The sequence below is a fragment of the Ipomoea nil genome, unplaced genomic scaffold, assembly GCF_001879475.1.
Source record: "Ipomoea nil cultivar Tokyo-kokei standard unplaced genomic scaffold, Asagao_1.1 scaffold1509, whole genome shotgun sequence".
NCBI lineage: Eukaryota > Viridiplantae > Streptophyta > Magnoliopsida > Solanales > Convolvulaceae > Ipomoea > Ipomoea nil.
Genome location: NW_017617937.1, coordinates 1,061,850 through 1,073,895, shown reverse-complemented (window position 1 = coordinate 1,073,895; position 12,046 = coordinate 1,061,850). Strand labels below are relative to the sequence as shown.

The following is a 12,046-nucleotide window of genomic DNA, read 5'->3' as shown; positions in this document are numbered from 1 at the left end:
TTTTGAGAAGTGTAATGTATAGCGATAATTATAAAAATGTTACTATGCTTTTTTTTTTTTTCAAATTTGTCAAAATTGTGTGATTTTTTCATATATATAAGGTTAAGATTAGTTTTTTTTTTCTTCGTAACTTGTTTTCATATGATTCTCTTCCACATAATATATATATCTAAAAAACAATAAGTGTAAATGAATGTTATACCTTCATTTATTTCCGTTTTTTGTTATGTTTAATATATCTCTGATGTTATAACTTCCGTTACTATGCATATGCATCCATCATATATTTTTCTTATTTTTTTCAATAATAATAATAATATATACACATTATATATTAGAGTTATAAGTTATATATTAAAATCCTTAAAATCTCCAGGTCAGCTGTCCCACCCAAAATAGGTGCTTACAATTCAACAAGGGAATTAGTCATTGTGCTCGAAGGTGAAAACCTTATGTGTACCCAAATATATTAAAATATAATTTTAATTTATACTTTATTTCCACATTATTATTTTCCAACTAAATTACAATTCCTTTTCCAATTAATTAATTAATTCCTTCCAACGAAAGGCAGTGCAAGTTGCTCTTCTACCCGTAAAAGTACATTTTCATCAATTTTCTCTGGAAAATACTACTTGGTATGCACTTTATGGTACTGAAATCCCCAGTCGTGCATTAATAAATGGTTTCTACACATTAAATGCTCTTCATATCTATAACATTTATTGAATCCAAAAAGTCAATCACTATCATTTACTTCCTTGCCTGGCCTTCACACTACACCCTGAAGGTATGCACTACTCTGGAAAAATTATGGAGACAAAACCTTTCCGGCGAAACGGCGAGAGACCCTCTCGGCCAAATTCTTCAGAAAATCGACCACAATTTTACAAGATCATCTTAGCCCATGAACTGACCAGACTAGTAAGCACTTTGAAACTTTTTTAAAGTAGATTCTTTCAACAGTTCATGCAATTGAATTTGGTGTTTTCTGCAGAGGTTTCCCTTGAAGTTCGATAGAAGGCATGGAAGGAATCTACCCAAGGTGGCGTGTCTTGAGGTTCCAACTGGACAAGTGTCCAAGATTCAGGTGGTTCATGATTCTCAAGGTCGAATTTGGTTAGCCAAAGGCTGGGAGGAATTCACCAAGAACTACTCCATTCGAGAAGGCCACTTTCTGGTGTTCAAATATGATGGGGAATCACACTTTCATGTTCTCATATTTGACAAGACTGCTTCAGAAATTGAATACCCAGAGATTATTGTTTCCCATGGTGGTGTTGAGAACCTGGAGGATTTATCCCAGAAATTTGGCCCAAACAAGAGAAAGAGGCAAGAAGACCAGACTGGGAGTTTCTGCAACAGATTCAACCATGTGAGAGTGAAGGTTGAGAACTCAGCTCCTCTGATAATGACTCCTAAAATCAGTAGTGGTGAGAAGCAGAGGTTGGTTAAGACGAAGACAGAAATGGGTTCAGCCTATGAAAGGGCAAAAGCTTTCAAGTCTAAAAACCCTTTCCACATTTCTGTCATGTATCCAACTTATGTTTATTCCTCTGAAAATAGAATGGTAAGAAGTACTTATTTCACAATCCAAACTGATTGAAAAGAAGAAGCTGGTTTCTTTCTGTGTGATTAATCTGTTCTAATCATTTCTTCTTTTGCAGAATATTCCCTTGGCATTTGCTAAGAAACACTTTCCCGGTCAGTCTACCGATTTATTGCTGGTTTCTGGTGGGAGATCATGGCCTGCAAAATACACTGTGAGTCGAACCCATGCCAGAATTTATGGATGGAAGCCATTCGTGGTGGACAACAAATTAAAAGTAGGCGACGTTTGCATCTTAGAGATCATGAAAGGCAAGAAATTGAGTGTGAACATCATTGTACTCCCTGCAGATGATTAAGGTTCCCTGCAGATGACCTGAGTTTTCTGTGTTTTTTTTTTTTTTTTGTATGATATGTATGTTAAATTGGATATGATAACCTGTAGACCGTGGTGTTGCTGCCTCTGCTTATTCTGGTTTTTGGTTCTTGTTGGGCCTGTTGGCTTTCATATGTTGAGTCTCTTGACAAGCAACGTTTGCTTTGGTTGATCTGACAATGAACCTCTTGGCAACATATATTGTTAGAATCTAATCAGTTTGTATGAAGAAAGTCTATTTGACCTGTATCCTTAATTTTATTCGTTTAATTTATTTCTTCAATAAAATTTAGGCATAAAGTGCCTAGCTAATGAATTTGTTTTTTTGCCTTGAGTTTTTTTTGTGGTGGACCATAATGCATGGATAATAAAAAAGAGTTTAAAAAAGTTTCTATTTGAAGTGGCCTGGTTGCCAATGGGTGATCAACGAAAAGAAATCCTCTATTGCGAAATCTTATAATTATAAAACTATATATTCATATAATTTTTGAACTTTATATTCACAATTATTGAATTTTTATATTCATAATTACAGAATTATATGTTCATAATTATGTTCACAACTCTATGTTCATAATTATAAAATTATATATTCATAATTATGAACAGTTTTCGAATGGTGTTCACATTCAAGGTGGACAGGATTCTACAGCATAATTTGCCCATGTTGGCTCATGCTTGATAAATATGGCAAATTATTGTGTGGACCATGGTCTATATAGACATATAGTGTTGTATGAACCATAAAAGAAAGTACATTTTTCATGAAATATATCTTTATAATTATGAACATATAGTTGAGTAATTATGGACATAGAGTCCTATAATTGTAAATATAGAGTTCAATAATTATGAATATGAAGTTCAAAAATTATGAATATATAACTTTATAATTATGAACATATAGTTCAGTAATTATGAATATAGAACTGTGTCCACCTTGCAAGGTGAACACGGTTCCACAGCATAATGATTGGCCAACCTGAGCCCAAGCCGTTTACGACTGATAGTTATGTTGTGGAACCGTGTTCACCATGCGCATGGTGAAGACGGGACAGATCCATAATTTCTAAGCTGTAGATTCATAATTTCTATACCGTACTGTAGATTCATAATTTCTGTACTGTAGATTAATAATATTTATACTGCGAAGACGAAATAATGTGATTGTGAAGAGAGAAACGTCGTTAACAACAAATGAAAAATAAAATTATGAATCTACAACATAGAAATTATGGATCTACCCATGTATTCATCATGCGCATGGTGAACACGTTTCCACAGCATAATTTGCAATTTACGGCCCTAAAAAAAACCCACCAATAAGTTGCTGGCAAATTATTATATGGACCATGGTCCACACAATGTTATGTGGACCATAATAAAATGTACATTTTTAATATACTAAATGTACATTATTTTTGTATTGAATGTACATTATACAATATAATGTACATTCAGAACAAAAATAATGTATATTCCCTGAATATAATGTATATTATTTTTGTACTGAATGTACATTATTTTTGTACTAAATGTACATTATTTTACAATAGATAAAATATGGTCCACACAACTTATGTGTACCATGGTCCATACAATAATGATCTTATACCCGTAATAAAAGTACATATACATCATTTCTCTTTCGAAAATATACTTGGTATGTACTTTATGGTACGAAATCCCCAGTCATGCATTAATAAATGGTTTCTACACATTAAGGGGTGTTTGGTTCGAGTTATATAACATAACTAAGGTTATATTTATTTGGGTATATAAGATTCTCATGATTGGTTTAAGTTATGTAATTTTTTCAAGGGATATCACTTAACTTCCACATTAATATTTTTAACTATTGAAAAGAAATGTGAGATACTTCCAATTTATTAGATAATTTCACATTCTCTTGTCTTATTACTAGTTTTGAGATGTTGACATTTTTATCAATTTGTCTTTATTATAGTTGTTTTATTTACATACCTGAATTTTAAACCAAAGAATCTAACATTCATCTAATATTTCCTAAGGTAATGGAACATTCCGTGAACCAAATGCCCCCTAAATGCATTAAATGCTCTTCAGTTTAGTTTATTCTAGAGATTATCCATAGAACTACCATATCTATAACATTTACAGCACGTTTGGTTCACAGAATGAATTTTGAGGTAATCGGAATGCTATTCCATAAGGAATGGAATAGGCAAGGAATAGAATAGGAATTGTATTCTGTTGTTTGGTTCGCGGAAGGAATAAACTTTAGGAATTATATTACAGTGTTTGGTTGATTTAAGGAATAGAAATATACGTTTTAAAAGATATAAATACCCTTATAAAAATATGTGATGGTGGCGATGGTGGTGGTGGTGGTGGTGGTGGCGGCGGTGGTGGTGGTGGTGGTGGCGGCGGCGGCGGCGGTGGTAGTGGCGCGATGGCAGTGGTGGGGGCGAGGGTGGTGACGGTTGTGGCAGTGGTGGTGGGGGCGGCGACGGTTGTAGCGGTGGTGGTGGTGGTGGTGGCGGTGGTGCTGCTGGGTGGTGGTAGTGGTGGTGGCGGTGGCGCTGGTACTGCTGGGTGGTGGTTCTGGTGGCGGCTGTGGTGGTGGTAGCGGCGGCGATGGTGGTGGCGGTGGTGGTAGTGGTGGTGGGTGGCGGTGGCAGTGGTGGTGGGGGCGGCAATGGTGGTGGTGGCGGCGGCGGCGGCGGCGGCAACGGTGATGGTGGTGGTGACGACGACGGTGGTGAAATATGATAAATTTATATATAGGAAAAAAATTAGGTTAAAGAAAGGGGTAAAAAAGAAAATAGATTTTAAAATCTATTTTTGAGCGTTGTTAATACGGCCCTAGTAATAGCTATTACCTTACGGCCCTAGTAATAGCTATTACCTTATTTCAGGTAATAGGCTATTACCAGGAATATTATTCCTGGTAATAGAAATGGTTACCAAACAAAGGAATAGGCTTATTACTTGGAATGTTATGCCATTCCCGACCTATTCCGTGAACCAAACGGACCATTATTGAATCCAAAAACTCAATCACTGTCATTTGCTTCCTTGCCTGGCCTTCACACTACACCCTGAAGGTATGCACTACTCTGGAAAAATTATGGAGACAAAACCTTTCCGGCGAAACGGCGAGAGACCCTCTCGGCCAAATTCTTCAGAAAATCGACCACAATTTTACAAGATCATCTTAGCCCATGAACTGACCAGACTAGTAAGTACCTTGAAACTTTTAAAGTAGATTCTTTCATCAGTTCATGCAACTGTTTTGTTTCTTCTTTTTTTTTTTTGGGTGAGAAGTGAAACTGGAACCGGACAGTCACTATTTGAGAGTGTGAACAGAAGTCAAGCTCTTGTTGGGAGCTAAATTTGTAACTTTGTAATTACTGAGTCAACAACCTGAATAGTTGTTTTGTTTCTTGATTGCATTTCTTTGTTAATTGTTTCTGTGGAAAATCTTGAATTAGGTGTTTTCTGCAGATGTTTCCCTTGGAGTTTGTTAGAAGACATGGAAAGAATCTGCCTAAGGTGGCGTGTCTTGAGGTTCCAACTGGACAAGTGTCGAAGATTCAGGTGGTTCATGATTCTCAAGGTCGAATTTGGTTAGCCAAAGGCTGGGAGGAATTTACCAAGAACTACTCCATTCGAGAAGGCCACTTTCTGGTGTTCAGATATGATGGGGAATCCCACTTTCATGTTGTCATATTTGACAAGACTGCTACAGAAATTGAATACCCAGAGATCATTTCCCATGGTGGCGTTGAGAGCTTGGAGGATTTAGCCCAGAAATGTGGCCAAAACAAGAGAAAAAAGCAAGAAGATCAGACTGAGAGTTTCTGCAACAGATTCAACCATGTGAGAGTGAAGGTTGAGAACTCAGCTCCTCTGATAATGACTCCTAAAATGAGTACTGGTGAGAAGCAGAGGTTGGTTAAGACGAAGACAGAAATGGGTTCATCAGCCTATGAAAGGGCAAAAGCTTTCGAGTCTAAAAACCCTTTCCACATTTCTGTCATGTATCCATATTATGTTTCCTCTAGATTGGTAATTAAGTTTATTATATTTCAGAATATAATCCAAACCCATTGAAATTAGTCTGTTCTAATCATTTGACATGCTAATTCATTTCTTCTTTTGCAGACTATTCCCTTGGCATTTGCTAAGAAACACTTTCTTGGTCAGTTGTCTAATAATAATGATTTGGTGCTGGTTTCGGGTGGGAGATCATGGCCTGCAAAATGCACTCGGAGTGGAGACAGTGCCAGAATTAATGGATGGAAGGCATTCGTGGTGGACAACAAATTAAAAGTAGGCGACGTTTGCATCTTAGAGATCATGAAAGGCAAGAAATTGAGTGTGAACATCATTGTATTCCCTGCAGATGATTAAGGATGCATAATATGGTTATTAGTTGCCTGGTAGTCTTCTTAAGTGAGACCTATATATGTTTTCTGTTTTTGTGTATGATATATATGTGAATTTTGGAGATGATAACCTGTAGACTGTAGTGCTGCTGCCTGCTTATTATGGTGTTTGGTTTCTTGTTGGCTTTCATATGTTGAATCTCTTGAGAAGCAGCATTTGCTTTGGTTGATCTGACAATGAACCTCTTGGCAAGATGTATAGATTGTTAGTACGGAGTATAATTCTAACCAAGGCAGTTTCTATGCACTCGCAAACATTTTTTACACTTGTTTGTTTATATTGCAAGGTGAACCAAAGTTAAATATTTAATTATTTTTAGTATAATGGATTCTTATTTTATTGTATTAGAATTTACAAATTTATTTTACTCCCTCAACTAATCATGGATCCCACACCCCCTTTGTTTTTTATTGTGAAATAAAAGTTGAAGTATGTGTACATGAACTCTTTTAATAATGAGTTTTATTATTATGTACTTTCAAATTTACTCTCTCACTTTTTTTTTTTTTTTTTTTTGACGTGGATTCATCGTAAGTCCCAAGAAAAATGTCTTCATAACAAACTTGAGAGTGAAAAAATGTATTGTAGTATATGTTTGTTTATACTTTCTTAACATATAGTTCTATAATTATGAACGTAGAGTTGTGAACACAGTTATGAACATATAGTTCTGTAATTATGAATATAGAGATTCAATAATTGTGAATATGAAATTTAAAAATTATGAATATATAGCTTTATAATTATGAACATATAGTTCAGTAATTGTGAACGTGGAGTTCTGTAATTGTGAATATAGAGTTCAATAATTATGAATATGAAGTTAAAAAATTATAAATATATAGTTTTATAATTATGAACATATAAGTCAATAAGTATGAATATAAAACCGTGTTCACCTTGCAAGATGGACACGGTTCGACAACATAACGAATAGACTTATTCCATCGTTTGCTTCAATCATTTTGTCATAGAAATAACATTCTTAGGAATTAGTTATTCCCTTTACAAAGAAAATACTCATTCCTAGGGAACCTTGGTATTAGCTATTCCTAAAAAAATACACCCATGTTTCTTTCTCAAATCCTCTTCTGTTATGTAATTTATCGTGGTACGTGAAATCCCAAGGCCTTTTAGTCATGCACAAAAATGGTTTCCAAACATTAATGCTCTTCCTTTCCAGAAAAGAAAAAAAAACATTAAATGCTCTTCAGTTTAGTTTGTTCAAGAGATAATCCGATCCATAGCACTACCATATTTATAACATTTATTTATTGAATCCAAAAACTCCATCACTGCCATTTACTTCATTGCCTGCACACTACAGGCTAAGCCACACTCTGCAGTCTGCACTCGCCTGGAAAAATTATGGCGACAAAACCCTTCCGGCGAAACGGCGGAGGACCATCCCTGCCAAGTTCTTCAGAAAATGGACCACAATTTTTCAAGGTTATCTGTTCCCATGAACTAGCCAGACTAGTAAGTACTTTGAAACTTTGAAACTTTGAAACTAGATTCTTAATTTCAGCGGTTCGATCATGCAACTGCTACTGTTTCGTTTCTTGATTGCATATATGTATATATTGTCTTTGTTTCTGTGGAGAATCTTGAATTTAATTGGTGTTATCTGATCTGCAGAGGTTTCCCTTGAAGTTCGCTAGAAGGCATGGAAGGAATCTGCCCAAGGTGGCCCGTCTTGAGGTTCCAACTGGACAAGTGTCCAAGATTCAGGTGGTTCATGATTCCCAAGGTCGAATTTGGTTAGCCAAAGGCTGGGAGGAATTCACCAAGAACTACTCCATTCGAGAAGACTACTTTCTGGTGTTCAGATATGATGGGGAATCCCACTTTCATGTTCTCATATTTGACAATAATACTGCTTCAGAAATTGAATACCCACAGATTATTGTTTCCCATGGTGGCGTTGAGAGCCTGGAGGATTTATCCCAGAAATGTGGCCCAAACAAGAGAAAGAGGCAAGAAGATCAGACTGGGAGTTTCTGCAACAGATTCAACCATGTGAGAGTGAAGGTTGAGAACTCAGCAGATGATGATGAGGGCTCTCCTCCTCTGATGACTCCTAAAATCAGTAGTGGTGAGAAGCAGAGGTTGGTTAAGACGAAGACAGAAATGGGTTCAGCCTATGAAAGGGCAAAAGCTTTCAAGTCTAAAAACCCTTTCCACATTTCTGTCATGTATCCATCTTATGTTTCCTCTGGATATAGCATATTGGTAAGTACTTATTTATATTTCAGAATATAATCCAAACCGATTGAAATTAGTCTGTTCTAATCAGTTGACATGCTAATTCATTTCTTCTTTTGCAGACTATTCCCTTGGCATTTGCTAAGGAACACTTTCTTGGTCAGTCGTCTAATAATGATTTGGTGCTGGTTTCGGGTGGGAGATCATGGCCTGCAAAATGCACTCGGAGTGGAAACAATGCCAGAATTTTTGGATGGAAGGCATTCGTCGTGGACAACAAATTAAAAGTAGGCGACGTTTGCATCCTAGAGATCATGAAAAGCAAGAAATTGAGTGTGAACATCATTGTATTCCCTGCAGATGAGATAGATGATTAAGGATGCACAATTTGGTTACTAGTAATTGCCTCCTGCAGGTTGTGTTCTTAAGTAGTGTGACTTGTGTTTTCTGTTTTTTGTGTATGATATGTATATGAAGTAGTGTGGATGTTCTAATAAAAAAAGACTAAAAGTGAATTGTCACATATAAATTCAGAACAAAAAATGGAATTAACTCATAAGAATATGATAACTAATATCTAAAAGACCTAAGGGAATTACATTCTGGATCTTAAAAATCATATATGGTGGGTATGTTGCATTCGGCATTTCTATGAAAAAATTATATTTCTTTGAGAAAATAGTTAAATAGGTCCCTAAACTTTACACCAAAAGGCAATTAGGCACTTCAACTTTTTAAATGTGCAATTAAACCTCAAACATATCAGATTGAGACAATGAAACTCAATAACCGATAAATAACCTGTTATTGCAGGACATTTCAGTTCAGGCATCACTACGACGATCTCAAGCGAAAATTCGATGACCAACGGCCGGTCAAGCCATCGACGGCGGAAGGTGACCAACTAGTCGCCTTCTCCATAGAAGACGACCAAAACTGGTTTCCTTCCGCCGAAGAAGATAGTCAGATTTGATTGCCTTCTTAGTCGCCTTCCCCACGGCGAGGGCAGCCTGCGACCAGATCTGACCGCCTTCTCCGAGGAAGGCAACCTGTTCTAACTGCCTTCTCCTGGGGATGGCGACTAGAAAGGTCGCCTTTCGCCACGAGGAAGGTGACCACATGGAGAAGGTGACCTTTATGGTTGCCTTCCCCAAGAATACTGGTTGCCTTCTTCTCCTGGGAAGGCGACCAGATTTGGTCGTATTACATGGAGAAGTTGGTCACCTTCACCGGCGGAAGGCGGTCAGTTAGTCACCTTCTGTTGGAGATGGGATCAACGACGGTTTGGCCGGTCATCGAATTTTTACCTGAGGTCGTTGGAGTGATGTCTGAATTGAAATGATTTGTAATAATAAGTTATTTTTGAGTTTTATTATCTTAATTTAATATGTTTGAGGGTTTAATTGTATTTTTAAAAAATTTAAGTGTCCAATTGAGATAACTTAAACAAAAGATGTGGATGTGACATTTCAAATCTCATCGTTAAACTCCATCACCTGCCATTTACTTCCTTGCCTGCACACTCTGCAGTCTGCACTCGCCTGGAAAAATTATGGCGCCAAAACCCTTCCGGCGAAACGGCGGAGGACTATCCCGGCGATGTTCTTCAGAAATTGGACCACAAATTTTCAACTTCATTATCTTTTCCCATGAACCCACCAGACTAGTAAGTACTTTGAAACTAGATTCTTAATTTCAGCAGTTCATGCAACTACTACTGTTTCGTTTCTTATTGCATGTATATATTGTCTTTGTTTCTGTGGAGAATATTGAATTTGGTGTTTTCTACAGAGGCTTCCCTTGAAGTTCGCTAGAAGGCATGGAAGGAATCTGCCCAAGGTGGCCTGTCTTGAGGTTCCAACTGGACAAGTGTCGAAGATTCAGGTGGTTCATGATTCTCAAGGTCGAATTTGGTTAGACAAAGGATGGGAGGAGTTCACCAAGAACTACTCCATTCGTGATGGCCACTTTCTGGTGTTCAGATATGATGGGGAATCCCACTTTCATGTTCTCATATTTGACAAGACTGCTTCAGAAATTGAATACCCAGAGATTGTTTCCCATGGTGGCGTTGAGAGCCTGGAGGATTTATCCCAGAAATGTGGCCCAAACAAGAGAAAGAGGCAAGAAGATCAGACTGGGAGTTTCTGCAACAGATTCAACCATGTGAGAGTGCAGGTTGAGAACTCAGCAGATGATGATGAGGGCTCTCCTCCTCTGATGACTCCTAAAATCAGTACTGGTGAGAAGAAGAGCTTGGTTAAGACGACAGAAATGGGCTCAGCCTATGAAAGGGCAAAAGCTTTCAAGTCTAAAAACCCTTTCCACATTTCTGTCATGTATCCATATTATGTTTCCTCTAAAGGTAGCAGATTGGTGAGTACTTATTATATTTCAGAATATAATCCAAACTAATCGAAATTAGTCTGTTCTAATCATTTGACATGCTAATTCATTTCTTCTTTTGCAGAATATTCCCTTGGCATTTGCTAAGAAACACTTTCTTGGTCAGTCGTCTAATAATGATTTGGTGCTGGTTTCGGGTGGGAGATCATGGCCTGCAAAATGCGCTCGGAGTGTAAACAATGCCAGAATTTTTGGATGGAAGGCATTCGTGGTGGACAACAAATTAAAAGTAGGCGACGTTTGCATCTTAGAGATCATGAAAAGCAAGAAATTGACTGTGAACATCATTGTATTCCCTGCAGATGCGATAGATGATTAAGGATGCACAATTTGGTTATTAGTGATTGCCTCCTGCAGGTTGTGTTCTTAAGTGTGACTTGTGTTTTCTGTTTTTGTGTATGATATGTATGTGAAGTAGTTGGATATGATAAGCTGTAGACTGTAGTGTTGCTGCCTGCTTAGCTTATTCTGGTTTTTGGTTCTTGTTGGCTTTCATATGTTGAGTCTCTTGATCGACAAGCAGCATTATTTGCTGATAATGAACCTCTTGGCAAGCTGTATGTATTATTATTGGTATAATTCTAATCATCAGTTTTTTTAATGAAAATTCTTGTTATTATTCAAAACAGTTGTGAGGTCTCAATGTTCAATTCTTAGAGCATCTCCTGTTTTGTTTTGTTTTGTTATTATTATTTTTTTTTGTTTTGTTTTTTGGTGTGTTTTTGGGTGAGGTGCAGGGGAGAGAGATCGATGAGGGAGTGTATGCTGCGGGCGATAAAAATAACAAAAGCTAAAAGGAAAACAAAATTGTACTATTTTAAACAAAATGATATCATTTTGAATGCAATGATAATTCATTCCGTAAGGTGGACCATGATCTATATAGTGGACCATGATCTATATAGAATTTGTCAATGAGCTATGCCTAAACTCAATTATTATTGGTCAAAAAACACATAAAATACATTATTCTTAAATAATAAAATACATTATTTTATCCTGGAAATTTTATTACCTAACACATAAAGTTGATCATTCTAACAACATAAGATACATTATTTTAACTCATAAAATACATTA

The 12,046-nt window shown here is 36.8% G+C and overlaps 3 protein-coding genes across 3 annotated transcripts; all 3 read left to right on the top strand.

Annotated features, from left to right (window-relative positions):
• Positions 1 to 776: 776 nt before the first annotated feature.
• Positions 777 to 2,171, top strand: LOC109189111 (B3 domain-containing transcription factor VRN1-like). Its single transcript, XM_019339853.1, has 3 exons — positions 777 to 924; positions 998 to 1,570; positions 1,668 to 2,171. The coding sequence occupies exons 1-3, from the start codon at positions 814 to 816 to the stop codon at positions 1,905 to 1,907; spliced, it is 924 nt and encodes a 307-aa protein (XP_019195398.1). The 5' UTR covers positions 777 to 813; the 3' UTR covers positions 1,908 to 2,171.
• A 2,824-nt stretch (positions 2,172 to 4,995) lies between these two features.
• On the top strand, positions 4,996 to 11,461 carry LOC109188828 (B3 domain-containing protein Os12g0591400-like). The gene is made up of 7 exons (XM_019339465.1): positions 4,996 to 5,144; positions 7,994 to 8,587; positions 8,683 to 8,933; positions 9,374 to 9,499; positions 10,091 to 10,226; positions 10,352 to 10,936; positions 11,031 to 11,461. The coding sequence occupies exons 1-7, from the start codon at positions 5,013 to 5,015 to the stop codon at positions 11,283 to 11,285; spliced, it is 2,079 nt and encodes a 692-aa protein (XP_019195010.1). The 5' UTR covers positions 4,996 to 5,012; the 3' UTR covers positions 11,286 to 11,461.
• On the top strand, positions 5,807 to 6,579 carry LOC109189110 (B3 domain-containing protein REM19-like). The gene is made up of 2 exons (XM_019339852.1): positions 5,807 to 5,974; positions 6,071 to 6,579. The coding sequence occupies exons 1-2, from the start codon at positions 5,822 to 5,824 to the stop codon at positions 6,317 to 6,319; spliced, it is 402 nt and encodes a 133-aa protein (XP_019195397.1). The 5' UTR covers positions 5,807 to 5,821; the 3' UTR covers positions 6,320 to 6,579.
• Positions 11,462 to 12,046: the final 585 nt, after the last annotated feature.